The sequence below is a fragment of the Dermacentor silvarum genome, chromosome 6 (assembly GCF_013339745.2).
Source record: "Dermacentor silvarum isolate Dsil-2018 chromosome 6, BIME_Dsil_1.4, whole genome shotgun sequence".
Taxonomy (NCBI): Eukaryota; Metazoa; Arthropoda; class Arachnida; order Ixodida; family Ixodidae; genus Dermacentor; species Dermacentor silvarum.
In genome coordinates, this window is record NC_051159.1 from 102967774 (window position 1) to 102984243 (window position 16470).

The following is a 16470-nucleotide window of genomic DNA, read 5'->3' on the forward strand; positions in this document are numbered from 1 at the left end:
CGTCATCCGCACCTACATCGATGACGGGCGCTTCTCCACCAGTCACCTGCGCGATGATATCATCGTCGGTGATTGTGCCGCAGACCGCTGCACAGCGATCTGCATCGATGTAGTCGTCGAAGGTCACGTCCTCCAGTGCATCCCGCAATCTGGCAGGAATGACCACGGCCTCGCGCTCGTCGGGCTCGCAAGCTGTGCCCTCATTGGTCACACAAAAGCCACTGTGGCGGAAGCAATTGGCAACAGTTGTTGCCGTGACCTGATCCCAGGCCCGCACCAACATATGCAAGGCCGTGAGCAGCGTCACATCGTAGCGACACGGCACCGAACGACTTCGTAGCTCTGACGTACACGAGGCCTAGCGACTGAATGTGCGACCAATGCCTCCTTTACTAGTAAAGGAGGCATTGGTGCGGCACACAAAGGACATGGAGACTACGCAGACACGTCCGGCACGAACCACCACACGATGCGAAGAGCGAGCGTAATGACGACAGTGACGCCGCTGCGCTCGCGCCATCTATCGTTGAGCCTTGAAAGCTTGCGGCGGCAGTATAAAATACCACCACGCAGCGGCGCGCAGTTCGAATTATCGATAGAGGAGCCGATGCGCGCGTGAACTAACGAGTTGGTTAACCCATAGACGCCTATATATTGTGGCCGGACCATGACCATCAGTTCGAATTAACCCGAAAGTTCGAATTAATGAGGTGCGAATTAACGAGCTTTCACTGTACTGTTGAAAAGCTGAGCTTGTTCTTGGCTATTTTCACCAGTAATGCTAAGCTTCTGTTTACGTCACGAGCAACAAGCACCGTGTGGACAGTAAAAATTGTCTGTCCTGAGGCACAGCTAATGAGCATGAACGACTATCTTTAAAATTTACTTGCAAAAATGAAAAGCAAATTACACAGTTCAAGTCTCACCATTAGACACAAAAAGACAAAGTGCTCAGTAGAATTACGATACAGTAAACCCTCAGGGTAACCAAGTGATCAGAACAGAAACTGAACTTCATTATAAGCGTTATTTCCTTTAAAGCGGAGGAGCTATAAGAGCCAAAGGGGTCTTGCACAACTCCTAAGGCTTAGTGAAAAACCACATTCCGCAGATAGCATATGCTGGTGTGAACACAACAGCCAAATTTTGCAGACGTGCGCAGTGCACGAGCAGAGCACGATGTCATCTGTTTCTCAAACACCCTTTTTTCGAACAAAGCCTTCTCCTCACCTATTTCTAAGGTGCCGGCACATTGCATTTATCGTCAAATGCAAGGTTTCCATAGGCAGCTGCTATTGGCCAATAACCGACATCAATCAGGAAGGTTGTTTGGATCGATGTGCTTCTTCCTATTGTTACTGTGTATATTTATTGAGGCAGTTTAATAAACAGGCCCAAATAAACAAAAATCTGCTTTCAAATTTCGATAATAATTACGTATTTCCAGAAGAAGTCGACTACCATCCGCTCACGCGGACAGTAGTTTGGTTACACTGCTTGTAGGTGTCGCAGCCGTCAGGTTTCACGAATTCAGCTTAGTTTTGAAAACTGACGAGGCCTCTTATCCCACCAAACTTAAGCTCGGGCTACACGTACACTTGCCAGCATGCGCTCGTGGCCACTCCTGGCAAGACGAGTTAGCAGACATAGCTTCGTAGTGAGCTATTGATAGTGTTTCAAAATGCGCAATTTGGATGGGGCTTTTACCCGTCGGTAAAGCTGGTGCAAGACACAGCTGATCTGCACCATGTAGCACAGCCAGACATGAGCACATGCGTGCGACCAGACCTGTCATGACTCCAGAGCTGTCATGCACATAGCAAATATTGCGCTATAGTGGCTACACGCACTGCAGTTAGCCACCACAGTTGCATGCAGTGGCGTCTGATACTGCAGCCACCGCAGGGTGCGGTGACAAGTCTGCTCGTTGAGGTGAGGACAACCGCATGCTCCGATTGGTTTCTGTGGGCGACGCGGCTCCAGGTGCATGGCACGCCAGACTAACATATTTTGGGTTTCCGCCAGCAAAAGTATGGCCCTTGAGATCTGGATTAGCTATCTAAAGATGGTGTCTATGACGCGTTGTATCCCTAAAATTGGTTTTGGCTTATAGATATTCCGTATAAAGTCCAAGGGTGATAACGCAGTCGCCGCACGCCGTATTCTGTATGTGCGAATGAAAACGTGCCAGGGGAGCCAACGACGGCGTCTAAATCTTGCGCGCACAAGAAAAGCAGGGAGGAAGCGCGCCTTCTTTCATAGCGCTCGAGGCACCGGCGAGAGAGCAAGGGGGGGGGGGGGGGGGGGGGATAGCGGGCGGCATTGTGCTGTACTCTGGCATCAACTGCGTACTGCGCGGCGGGTCGCGCGGGCCGTATCTTGAAAGCAATCTGCGTTGGGGCGCAGTCTAGGCAGTGTAGGAAGTTTGTATGGGTGTTCTGTGGAGTAGGTGAGTCGGTGGCTCATAGCTTTGTGTGTGTTCTCGGCATTCAGTTTGCGTTGAAGTGATAAAGTTCACTTCGCTCGGTTCTGCAGCGGCGCTTCCACACGCCGCCAGCGTTTGACAGCGTGTGTCCGCGCTCATCGAGTGTGATGTGTCACAGCGTCTGCCAGCACGTCGGCAACATCAACTGGAAAAGGAGAGTGCCGGCTTGGCGGGCTACGCCAGCTGCAGCAAGCAGCAGGATCAGGTTTGAATGAAGGGAGGGGAAAGGTCTCGCCGTGGCGGCAAGATAGCCGGGTCGAGGGATGCAGGCCCGCCTCACACACGCTCGCACGCACGCACACGTGCGCTCGCTTCGCATTCCGTCGTGGCGGAGAAGGTGCTTCCGGTTGCTGCTCGCGCAAAAATGACAAAATTTGGGGCGAAATCTCTAGGTTGTCGGCGGGGAAAATTCGTTATTTCGAGGGGGTCTCCCGCTGCCACTTAGTTACGTAGAGGTCTCAAATACATGTGCTTCTATGGAGTAACTGCGGGGAATAGAAAAACTTCGTTATATCCAGGAATTCATTATATGGAGCTGCGTTATAAGCAGGTTTAACTGTACTTATCGCTCGAGTCCTAACTGAACTAAGACTAGGACTGCATGATGCAAACAAGGATGCAGAAACTGGGACACCTACTGCCATGCTTGTCGTTATCGCATTTCTTCTTTTTGCATCCTCATTTGATTCCTTGTCCTAGCTTAGGATGTCGAGCTGTATTAACTAGTTGTCCTAGCTGAGGATGTCCTACCTGGGGATAGGCGAGATTGGCTGGGCAGGTTCTTCCCCGGATGCTAGAGGAGGGGTGGCTACGAATCCAGCACCAGCTGCCTGCTCCCCGTTGCATAGTATCTTCAGCCTGTCCAGCTCATCCAAAATGTCTGCTTCGTCTTCACCCTGTGGAGAGCACACGTGGGACAAGGCAACACATGTGGCATGCTGTGATCACTACACATGCACGCTGGCTCAAACCACCAGAATTAATCAATTAATGGGGTACAACATTCTAAAGCAATGCATCAGCCATTGCAGACAAAGCTCCATGGGAGCTAAAAAAAAAAATGTTTAACTCTATGTGATGTGAAGCTTTAGACAAGCAGTGCGTAGTAAATTGTGTACTAACAGCAGCGGTGCGTAATATTCTGCTTACCTTTATCGTATGCCATGCATTATCTCATGCAATGTTTATGTTTATTGACTACCGAGGTCCCTACTTTAATATTGTGCAATTTTATGTTTATACACTGCATCGCTGATGAGTTATGCCGAAATGCAAAAACCAGATCAGGCAGATGCACAGTTCGAGACATCTACGCAGTGATGCCACGAGCATGAAGGCGATGTACGATGCTTATCGAGGGAAGAATGGTGACGACAGGTGTGTGCACAGAGAACTGTAACCCGCTATCCAGCTAATACAGTGTAGACCGCTTATAACGTAAGTCGCCGGAGTCACGAATATCGGCACTATAAGCGGTACCGCACTATAACCAAAACAACGATTTTCAAGCCCAGCATGTATGCAAAACGTGTACACCAAGAATGTAGACACGCTTGTACTATCGCGCGCACATCGCGACGTTTTCGCCAGTGAGCTGGCGAAAACATAATCGCGATGTAGCCGGTGCTCTTCAAGCTCGGCAGCTTTGCACCGAGTCAAAACGAAACAACTGTTTGCCGCAACCGCTGCGGAAAAAACCGTGACCGCTATCGGCGCGATTATGAACGGCGACTTTGCGGTGCTGAAGGCACGCGCCCGACGCACACTCCGAGTCCTGGACTAATTAACTACCATTCTCGATCTGCAACACCTGCAGTCGAAACCGCGGTCGCTGTCTATGCGATCACCGATGGCGACTACGCAGTTTTTTAGGCACGCGGACCGACGCGCATACTGAGTAAAAACGAAACTACTGTTCGCCGCTACCGCTGCGGGGAAAACCGCGGCCGCTATCGGCGCGATCGTGGATGACGACTACACAGTTACGAAAGCCCGCAGCCAACGCGGTGTTATGCGCAGCGGTAAACGCAAGAATACAGAATTTAAAGACACAAATAGGCTCGAAGCTTTCCGGCGTTGCTGTCATTCACATATGTTTTCAACTGATGGCTGTGGCGATGCGGACTCCGCCGCTTCGTTTCGGTTCCACGCTAGCGCCGTTCTTCTTTTGCGTCGCACATTTGCGGCGCTCCTCGAGCTCCGAAAGTAGTCCGAATTAACGAGTTTGATTGCACTGAATAATGCACACGCCGGCCGAGAGCACGCACCTTGTTGAGAAGCGTGCTCGCTGCCGCCCTTGTTGGCGAGATTTTCCCGCGGAAGCCGCATTATAACCGGTATTTCGTCTCACGCGGCTGCACTGTAAGCGGTATGCGTATACATGGAGTGCTATGGAAAAATTAACGGGAGTCTGAAAAGACCGTACTATATCCGGTCCTGCACTATAAACGGTTACGTTATAAGTGGTCTATACTGTACAATGAAATCTCGTTGATACGATTCTGCATAATACGTTTTTCGGGATAATACATTGGATAATATGATTTTCGGATGATACGCTTTATTTTCTGGTTCCCGTGAAGATTGTATCAATGAGATTCCACTGTATCCAGCTAATTTGGAAACATAAAAGTTTGTGTTCAATTTTTTGATATTCAATATTCGATTTGATATACCGATATCTACTATTCAGTATTCGCGCACCCTTACTATATTCTAATCATATAGTTTATTGTTTGCACGCACTTTTAAACAAAACCTGCGGCATGGATACTTTTGTGAATAAAAATGTGCAAATCTGGAGAGTAATAAATGTGAGTCACTGAAAATTCAGCTTCAGGTGTTTCTTGTTTTTCTTGTGCACATTTTCTAAAATTACCAGATGATGCGTGCACATAGTTAGTAGTGTTTATACAGGGTGTCCCAACTATCATGCAGGAAGATTTAAAAATATGCAAATGTCACGTAGCGGGACAGAACCAAGGTAATGCTGTTTGCCATCGCTTCGAGATACTCAGAGTATTTTTTGCATTCCGCCTAATTAGATAATTAGTCAATTAATTATTCAACTTCTCAAATATTTTAATTAGTTGAAAAGTGTTAATGAGACAATTGTAGAGCAACATAAGAAACTACCGATACAGCTTTCTGATGCTTAATACGTGCCCCATAAAATTGTTTTTCCGAGCGTGAAAAAAGCCCGCGAATACACGCAAAGTGCCTCGAGTGGCCAGTCACATGGCACCATCTTCAAGTCAATGGTGTACCACTGACTTGAGGGTGGTGTACAAGGTATATCAGCAGTTTCCCCTGATTGTTGGGCACGACAGTGAAAGCGGGCCGTCTCATGCAGCTTATTAGACGGATGAACGAAAAGCTGTACCCTGGCTATCTAAAGATTTGACTATCTTAATCAAAGGCTGTGTGGTCCGCATCCGTGACCAGTGGTGAATATATTCCTTTTGAATTTTCGCCCCCATCACCGACAGGTACTGCTTGTGTGCTAGTAAAACCAGCTTTCAGCACCTGTCCTGTCTTCTTCATGTTGTGCTCTTTCGTTTTTCCAAAGCTGTAAATATGTCAAACTACTCAAACCAACTAGCCCAGCTTCTTTCCTTAACTAGGTACTCCCAAGATCCCTCACATGAGGTGAAATGCACTTGCCTCCAAAGGGATCACGCTTTCCTCAAGAGGGTCACCCTGCGCCATGGGAACATCTTCACGGAGTGTCACTGTCTCAGCATCCACCGTCAGCCCAGGTGCCTCGGCAACGTTATCAACTGAAGGCAACATCAGTGGATGAAGTCGGCGCTTAAGAGGAAGCTTTACCTCGGGATAAGCGATCTAAATACTTGGCAATAGAGAAACAGTTTTGTTCGGCATTCATTACACCCAATTTGGTGAGGTTTTGTTGCATGTTATGTTTCCTGCAAAAATTACCGAAGGGCACTGCAATCAGAAAGCTACCTTAACTGGAAATAGCTGGTAGCACATGTATTTGTTTATTCATTGTGCTAGTGACTTCAGATATTGTCGTCCTGTTACTTATCGTGCTTCCATCTCTTTAATTAAAACAAAATCTAATTCTTTTGAAACACATGAGGGCAATAAGATTCTGCATACGTAAATAATCATCGTAAACTTTTGCATTTCGAAAGCAATAATTTGCTGAAGATGGGCTCAATTTGTGAAGCCATAAGCCGTTTGATGCCAGAAAGACAAAGTTTAGTCAAGTCCATGTATTAACTATTATACTGCGATGCTGGCTGAACCAACATACCTGCAGCTCCCACAGACAGTAGCGCAAGAGTTCCCTCTTGTAATTTTTTTCCACAAAACTCAATCATCTGTTGCATATACCGTATTTTCCGGTCTATAAGTTGCACCTTTGTATAAGACACACCCCCTCAAACCGGCAGCTTTTTCGAAAAAAAAAAAGAAAACGTATATAAGTCGCACCAGTATATAAGACGCACCTCTTCGTTCGGAAGGCAATTAAAAAAAAAAAAAAAAAGGATTGCGACATTTCTTTCTGTGAACGCGGGTCACATGCAAGCGCATGGGTGCCATATATTTCCGCTCCAGGCGCATTTCTGCTGTCGTGGTTGCCGCAATGTTCCGTATAAAGTCCAAGGGCTATAAAGGGCTGATAACATCGTGATAACAAAGCGCCCGACCATAGCCCGACGGTGAGCCGAATCGCGCACAAGGGAGGAAAGCGGGAAGGCAGCGCGGGAGGGGGGGTTTGTACTCTGGTAGCAACTGCGTAGTTTGCGCAGTGGCACGCGCTGTATCTTGACAGCGATCAGCAGATGTGACGAATTCGGGGTTGGCCTGCCGCCGCTTGCGTTGCTGCTCCGTCCTCGCACGGAGCTCGAGAACTAGATCACGAGAAGAACCCTCCACCGCGATAGCGCGCACAGAACACGTAGCAATTACGTCAACCAGCGCGCTTCGCGTGGCCATAACATTAAATACAATTTTGACGGCAGTTTTCCCGGGAAAAAAAAAATAAAATAAAAATACATAAGTTCTATAAGACACGCCGACGAAAAATTCAGAAAAAAAAAAAAATGCGTCTTATACACCGGAAAGAACGGTAAAAGAAAAAGTTTGTATACCAACAGCAGGGTGTACATATTTTAATTAGATTACCAATTGCTTTGACAAAAACCATAAAAAGTTGCAAATTGAAAAAAAAAAAAAAAAGAGCTCAAGCATAAAGCCAACAACACTAACTCTGTAAACTTAATTCTGTAAACTGCACCAACTGCTACATCTAAAGCGGACAATACTGATGTGTCATGTGCTGCTGTGAAACATAATACTTGTGGCTACCAAAAGTCTTACTCACAAGTAGTTCAGAGAAAGCTGTAAAATCTTACACCACGTTTATCTGTTTCAGATGCTCTAGAAGGTGCCATTTACAGAACTGCAACACCTGTTTTTCATCCAGACTTTCAAATTTATAAACTTTTTGCTTCAAGCTTCTTTCTATGTTATAGATTTTTGGCTATTTTCCTAAAGCTATAAGATCCCCAAAATGAAAATCTACTTCCCATTCAGTAGAGTCTATTCCGCTTGTTTTTTTCCCCTGTTAAATCCAACAAATTTCGCTCAAATCGGCGCAGCAGTTGCCTTACCAAAGCATTTCTATGCCTCACATGTACATTTGAACAGAAAAATTGGCGAGTTGTCCTCAAGCAAGAAGCCTTAACGAAAGATCAGAAGGCTATGGATGACAATGACAAACATAATACCACATGCCAAACAAAGCTGAAAGAAAACAGGAAAGTAAAAAATTCTATTGCTCCATCCAGAGGAGTTTTTTGTTCCTCTACATATGAGGAATGTGTGTTAATTCCTATTCTAGATTCAGTGTAAGAGAGCCCATGCTTTGCCATTTGGTCAGTTACGCAAACATTCCGTTACATCCAATGGACAGGCGGTTATCTACTGTCACACATCTACACATCACACAGTAGTGTGATTGGCTGAGGCCGTTTTGGAGCAGAAAAACAAGCTTTTGGAGAATCTAAATGCATGTTTCCAAGTGGAAAAATTGCCTTTGAGAGAAGCAAGAGAGCTTACAGAAGGAGGAAGGCCCCCAATTTAACAGGAAAGCAGCACATTCTTACCAAGAATCATTTAGCTTAACATAAAGCTGTGGTACTAAAACATGAGAATCCCATGCATGATGACAAAGTAATGATGACAACGGTGACGACGATAGAATTATGGCAATGGGATGACAACTGTATGAAGACGATGGTGTGGCGAAAATTAGATGAAGCTTGGGTGACGATAGTACGACTACTATAGCATCATGATGACGGTATGACCACAAACCTCTCTAATATCTACTTTAGCTTTTCACTTTGCAGGAGGCTGGGTGCTAAAATGGTGGGAACTGTAGAAGTGGACATATATAGACAGAAATTTGGGGAACTCTACTACGGAAGAGCATTAGGAGTGTGCAATGCTCGCTCGCTAAGCTACACCAGCCGAAAACAGCAAAATGGCAGCAATGCAAAGAAAAGAAAAGCTCATAGCATGTGAAATGAGTTGCCTCCATTTAACAAAATTTTCAGCCATCCTGTACTACTTGGACAAACCACAGGAAAGTCGCATCGTTAAAAGGCTTTGCTGTACCAGCAGAACGCTTTTCCATAAAGCGTTATTAAGAAAGGTGTGTGCTCTCACCTCTTAGTTTTGAAAGCTCCATTTCAGCAATGGACACCACATTTCAAGCGTGCAGTAGCCCTACTCTCGCGCCCACGTTTTACTTCCTCCATGCGCACACATGACGAGTGCATGTGATGAGTGATGTCGCTTGTTAGATTAGTTCGTTTTTTAATGTAACAGAAAACACCTTTTGGAGCAGCTTTGGAGCACATTATCGAAAATGTAGCAGGATGTAGGAGGATTGGCCTTTTGGAGCAGCAATCACATTACTGCATCACATGACATTGCCAACTCAAGCCTCCTAATGTCAGCTCAGCAACCATGTTACCTGTCTTTTGCTCTCTAATCCATACTGCCCTCTTCCTGTCTCTCAAAAGTTACACTCATCAATTTTTGTTTCATCATGATTGTTGCATCTTTAGCTTCTTATTGTGCATTTTTTTGCTATCCTCCATGCTTCCATTTGCGAATCAAGAATTCCTGCAATGGGCTCCAAGTTTCCAACTAATTTTTATTTGACTGGAGACTTACAAGATCTGGGTTCATTACTAACACCGCAGTGTGTTTCTTGTGTTTTACCTCTCATTCACATTCACTACACTGATTCATAAGATATGAATGCAGTTGCCAATAAGTAGCAGCTGCTGCCAGAGCTTTTGTCAACTCTGTAGAACAGACATGCCAATATTTTGCATGGGCAAGAAGGCCCTTGGTTTTTCCTGACCATGTTTTTCTGTTTGCACATCGTGCAAGATGCCGTTCAGTCTCTCGCATATGTTGAGCCATTATGCAGGCAACACACCTGCCAGCACGTCGGCGATCACCTCGGGAGCGGCAACGGGGTGGGACACCTTGCCAAAGTCATCTGGCACGTCAGTCGTCGAAGCCACGCGCCTCCGACGCTTTGGTGGGGGCAAGCTGCGCAGAAAGATCCGCACAAACCACCATTCATTAAAACCTAATCTCTCTGTCACAGTAAAACTGCGCAAAAACACAGACAGAACGTGTACAGTCAAACCGGATTATAATCATATTCCATCCGACACAAAAGTACCTTTCGTTGCATGTGATAGTAGTTACAAGCATATATTTGCTACCCGCTGATACTGGTGAGAAACAATTAGGCACACTACATAATATCCACTAATTTGCCAATATCCACGTTCATTACATCAAAATTCAGCTGCACACAAACTGTGCTGCATTTCTGAAGGGAAGGGTTATATTAACTTTTAAATTACCATCCCCCTCATATCCTACAGACATATGAGCATAGTTACCACTGTAAGCAATCCTGTGAAGCACAGTGACACAGAAGAACCGACAATAAAACAAAAAGATGCTTATATTAACCCACACACAATAAATGTAAGCTAGAGCAGTCAAAATATGAAACACTGAGTATGATATCATGAAGTTAATAAACTGCTCCAGGTAATGTGAATCCAGGATGTGGCTCACATGTGCTGTAATGCTTCCAGTAAGCTGGAACATCTCTTACCAAGATAAGAGCCTGGAGTTGCAATTACAGGTGACTAAATAAATAAACACTTTTTGTCACGATCCAGGGTTGCGATCTCGTGATGGCAATGGCGATGATGCTGGCTAGGCTGGCTACGACGATACGCTGTTGCGAACACAGCTTAGGCTTTGGTTTCGCATCGAACTGCATACCCGAGCAAATTTTTGGGTGAATGTTCCGAGGAAAAAAGAAAGAAAGATGCACAATAGAATCGGGTAAATACTGTAATAATTTGTTGTGAGGCACAGTCTCGGCTTTAAAATTTTTCTGGACCAGGCAGAAAATAGGCATTTTTGACGCGAAATGATGTGCATTTGATGCATTCGCTGCACCCTAAGAGCTGCAAAGGCAGACGTTGCCACTATTAGAATCACCACTGCGGTCACCATCGGGGTCGGGTGCGCGCATGATGACCAGCCAAGTTAGAATTATCCGGTGAAGGCCAATTTCAGGAACGACATAACTAAAGTTTGGTCCAATAGAAATGCGTGGCCATTAGCTGGAACTTTCAGTTAGGATCGAACTAACAGAAAAATTGCATTAACTGGAGTCAAATTAACAGGAGTCTACTGTATAACCAAACAGGGCTCTACACAATGGCACCCCGCAGGGGCGTCTGCGTAAGCAGGCGTTTGGTGTGTTGCGCCACCACGTACCCGAGCACATGAGGGTTGGACCCTCCCGCGTGTAGCCGTGTCTGGGGAAAGGGGGATCCTGGTGGTTGAGCCGATGCCGGGTGTTTGGACCTTTACGGCCCCTCGGCGGAGGCAACACACCTCTTTGGCCTCTGCTTCACACAGACGGCCCCCAGACTGACCCACCTGGAGGAAATCGGCAGTCGCCTTTTCCCGTCCTCCTCTCCAATCTTCGTCTTTATCTCTCACCTTTTCATTTTTCCTGTCCTCTTTTCACTTCTTACTTCCGAATTTCCAGGTGGCAAGGGTTAACCGTGTGTAACATATAGAGTCTTGGGTATATACATTAGGTTATAGTGGCTGTGTACTGCTGGCGCTAGCAGGCCTTGTATATACAGAATCTTGCCGTGTCCCCTTGTTGGGCTCCGTGGTGGGCGGCTGGCACAGCTGCCGAAATTTATATACTTGTATGGCATTAGGCTCATTCCCAAAACTGCCTGATCGCCCTCTTTTGAAAAGAGGACGCACCGATGAATCTTTCACCTTTTTTGCCAAGAGAAAGGAAATCTTTCCACGGTTCCATGTGATCCATACTGAAATTTCCCAAAAGACTAAGAACGCTACCTCCCTTTATTGTCGCGAAGTGCCTCACCGACACTCTGGGCAAAATTGGCCAGTGGCGACCTTCTCCTTGAAGTTCGTGACAAAGTAAAATATGAGAAGCTGACAAATCTCGCTTCATTTGGTGACATCCAAATTTTGGTAACCCCACATCGTTCCCTCAACAGCACACGAGGTGTAGTTTCAGAACAAGACCTCCTAGAATTGACTGAGACAGAGCTCCTAGAGGGCTGGAAGGAACATGTCACGAATGTGCAGCGAATTAAGATCCGACGCGACGACAAAGAAATTCCAATGAAACACCTCATTCTCACTTTTTGCACTAGCACACTCCCTGAACAGATCGAGACAGGCTACATAAAAATCAATGTCAGACCGTACATACCAAACCCACGACGCTGTTTTAAGTGCGAAAGATTCGGTCACGGCTCTCAGAGCTGTCGCGGCCGTATTACCTGTGCAAAGTGTGCGTTGCATCACCACCCCGCGGACAACTGCAACGACCCACTCCACTGTGCAAACTGCGATGGTGAACACCCTGCTTATTCACGCTCCTGTCCTTCATGGAAGAAAGAAAAAGAAATCATCACTCTAAAAGTCAAAGAAAACATTTCGTTCAAAGAAGCGCACAAACGACTTTCCGGACCGACATTCTCCGAAGTGGCACGGCAGGGGGCAGTGCCACAACGGTTCTCGGCGACCGTTAGGGCCGCGCAGAGTGGACCGGCAGTAGCGCCATCCGCCCCCACTGCGGGATCAGCTAGTGCTGTTCCGCCACCCAGCAAGAACAGCCAGCAGCCCTCAGGGCCTGCAGCATCTAGGACTTCTAGGGCCTCTGCTCTGCAGAGAAGCCCGAATCGCCCGCAAGCGTACACCGCGAGTGGGCATCCAGCACCTCGGCGGAGGCAATGGATACATTACCAAGTGTATCGGCGTCTTATACTCCGAAGGACCGACGCAGCTCTCAGGAGCGCACCAAGAAAGACAACCCCGCATCACGGGGCCGGAAAGGGCCCTGTGGGTCAACATAACTTTCCTCTCTTGAACACACAGCACAAAACACATTCATTATAGATACACAAGTACTACAGAGGAATGTTAGAGGACTTCTTCATAACCTCGACGATATTAGAGAGCTCCTACATAAACATAATCCAAAGTTGCTGTGTGTTCAAGAGACACATCTGAAACCCACAAATACAATTTCTTCGTCAATACACCATCTCATAAAGACCGTGACGTGGCGAACGCCTCATCTGGCGGTGTAGCAATAGTTGCCGACAAGTCTGTAGCTTTTCAATATGTTGCCCTTCAGACGCCCCTTGAGGTAGTGTCAGTTCGGGCACTTCTTTTCAGTAAGTTGATAACCGTATGCTCCATTTATATACCCCCGAATCATCATCTCGAGAAAACAGACTTCCATAACCTCATTGATCAGCTTCCCGAACCCTACATACTCGTGGGAGATTTCAATGCTCATAACACGATGTGGGGAGACTCACGATGCGACACGAGAGTTAGATTCATAGAAAACTTCCTCGTGAACTCTGGTGCATGCCTCTTCAATAAAAAGGAGCCAACCTAATATAACCTCCATCACAATTCATACTCATCAATAGACTTGGCGATTGGTACTGCTTCCCTTTTTTCCGACTTAGAATGGAGTGTTATCAAAAACCTATTCGGAAGTGACCACTTTTCAGTCACATTAAACTTAGTAACCTAACATAACTTCCCCTCCGCATGTCCCTAGGTGGAAACTAGCGTTCGCCGATTGGAAACTTTTTAAAGAATCGTAATTTTTATCACGTCATTTTATCAGTGAATTTAGTATAAACGACGCAGTAGCGTATTTTACCACTTTTATTATTGACGCAGCAGAGAAATGCATTCCACAAACAAGTGGCAGCTCGTTCAAAATACGAGTGCCAAAAGACGAGATGATGGAATGGAGACTGCAAGCAGGCACGCAAAAAACAAAATAAAGCATGGGGCATGCTCCGTCGATCGCCAACAGCTGAAAACCTGATAGAGATCAAACACATTAAATCACAGGGAAGGCGAACGGGACGGCAAGCCAAGAGGGTGCGCTGGGAAAGGTTCCTTTCAGGCATTAATTCCTATACCCAAGAGGCAAAAGTATGGAACGGGGTACAAAGTCTTAAAGGGCAACAAAGCTATCCATTACCCCTGGTAAATGACGAAGGGAACAGCCTAGAAGACCAAGCTGATGCGCTTGGGGAATACTTCGAATGTGTGTCTAGTAGCTCTGCGCATTATTCCCAATCATTAATCAATTACAAAGAAATAGAAGAACATAAGGCACTTAACCCCAGATGCAGAAAAAACGAACCATACAACAGTCTCTTCGACATTGCTGAACTGAAAGCTGCTTTGAATGCATGCAAAAGCTCCGCGCCGGGAGCTGACAGGATCATGTACGACATGCTCAAGTACTTACACACTGACACACAAATTACGCTCCTCGCACTTTTCAACACAATTTGGGCTGCCGGATACCTTCCAGCTAGGTGGAAGGAAGCTATCGTTGTCCCAATTTTGAAGCAGGGCAAAGACTCATCCTTGGTATCAAGTTGCCGCCCAATAGCACTGACCAGCTGCCTATGTAAGTTGTTCGAAAAGATGATCAATCGCCGTCTGTTGCACTTTCTTGAATCCAAAAAGTTGCTCGACCCACATCGGTGTGGTTTCAGGGAAGGGCGGTCGACAACAGACCACCTCGTACGCATCGAGGCTAACATTCGTGACGCATTTGCGCATCAACAGTACTTTTTGTCGGTGTTCCTCGACATGGAAAAAGCATACGACACCACGTGGCGCTACGGAATTCTGCGGGGGATCTGTCAGGAATGGGTATCCGGGGGAGCATGTTAAACGTCATTGAAAGTTACTTAACAAATCGGACACTCCATGTTCGAATTGGTAATGCTTTGTCCAGGTCATTTATCCAGGAAACCGGGGTGCCGCAGGGTCGTGTTATCAGTTGTATCCTTTTTATTATAAAAATGAACTCCTTGTGTTGATCTATTCCGCAAAGTATTTTTTATTCTGCATATGTCGATGATGTGCAAATCGGATTTAAGTCGTGTAACCTCGCCGTCTGCGAACGACATGTTCAGCTTTGCCTAAACAAAGTGTCCAAATGGGCTAACGAAAATGGATTTAAGTTAAATCCCCAGAAAAGCTCCTGTGTCCTCTTTACAAGAAAGAGAGGCCTCGTGCCAGAGCCCACTATCGAACTCCTTGGCCAACGCCTACCTCTAAACACAGAGCACAAGTTTTTAGGTCTGATACTGGACACTAAACTATCCTTCGTTCCCCACATTAGGTATCTCAAAGTTAAATGCCTAAAAACAGTGAACATTCTCAAAATACTGTCACACACAACATGGGGCAGCGACAGAAAGTGCTTGTTGAACCTGTACAAGAGCCTAGTACAATCACGTTTAGATTATGGTGCCGTAGTGTATCACTCTGCTGCACCAACCGGGTTAAGAATGCTGGATCCGATTCATCATTTAGGCATCAAATTGGCCACGGGTGCCTTCAGGACAAGTCCTGTACAAAGTCTCTACATGGAATTGAATGAATGGTCTCTTAATTTGCAGATGTCATACTCTAGTTTCACTTATTTTCTGAAAGTGCATTCGAACCCTGAACACCTCTGTTACACGACCATAAACAATAACACATCTGCCACACTGTTTCGCAATCGACTTACAGCAAGAGAGCCCTTTTCACTGCGTGTCAGAAAGCTAAGTAGTGAAATGGAGGTCCCATTGTTTGAACATTGCCTAATGCCACCAGCAAAGCTGCTACCTCCGTGGCAATGGTGGGTGGTAGAATGTGACACATCTTTTATCGAGGTTACATAACATGATCCACAGACACACATTCACATGCACTCTTTAGAACTTCAAAGTATTGTTGCCCTGAATTTTACATGGATGTGGCAAAGTCACATGCCGGCGTATCTTACGCAGCTTTGGGTCCTTCCTTCTCCGAGTCCGGCATTCTGCACCCTCAGACAAGTATATTTACAGCAGAAGCCTATGCAGTACTGTCTGCAGTAAAACACATCAAGGAATCCACACTACAAAAGACAACAATATTCACAGATTCCTTAAGTGTTGTAAAAGCTTTACTGTCTTTAAAGAAGCACAAGAATCCTGTTTTTATTGAGCTTTATTCATTATTGTGCACTATTTATTCATCCAACAAACGTGATAGTATGCTGGGTTCCTGGGCATAGAGAAATATAAGGTAATATGCTTGCCGACAAAATGGCTACATCAGTTGCATTGGAAGCTGTTAATTCTACCATGATTGTCCCTGCTGAACATCTTAAACCTTTTGTATGCAAGAAACTAAAAAACCTTTGGCAACGTTTGTGGGAGGCTGAAACGAATAATAAGCTATACGTAATAAACCACAGTTATGCATGTGTACCTCCACAACGAAAACCCGGCACATCGATGTCCTATTCTGTCGACTCAGAATAG

At 46.0% G+C, this 16470-nt stretch overlaps 1 protein-coding gene across 3 annotated transcripts in view; it reads right to left on the minus strand.

Annotated features, from left to right (window-relative positions):
* Positions 1 to 16470, minus strand: part of LOC119455800 (meiotic recombination protein REC8 homolog) — a 92593-nt gene that overhangs the window by 54429 nt on the left and 21694 nt on the right. For all 3 annotated transcript variants that reach the window (XM_049669328.1, XM_037717270.2, XM_037717269.2), the window contains exons 6-8: positions 9972 to 10087; positions 6149 to 6264; positions 3236 to 3381 (exon numbers count right to left, since the gene is read on the minus strand). In XM_049669328.1, coding sequence (XP_049525285.1) covers positions 3236 to 3381; positions 6149 to 6264; positions 9972 to 10087 — 378 coding nt within the window. The remainder of the gene's footprint in view (positions 1 to 3235; positions 3382 to 6148; positions 6265 to 9971; positions 10088 to 16470) is intronic.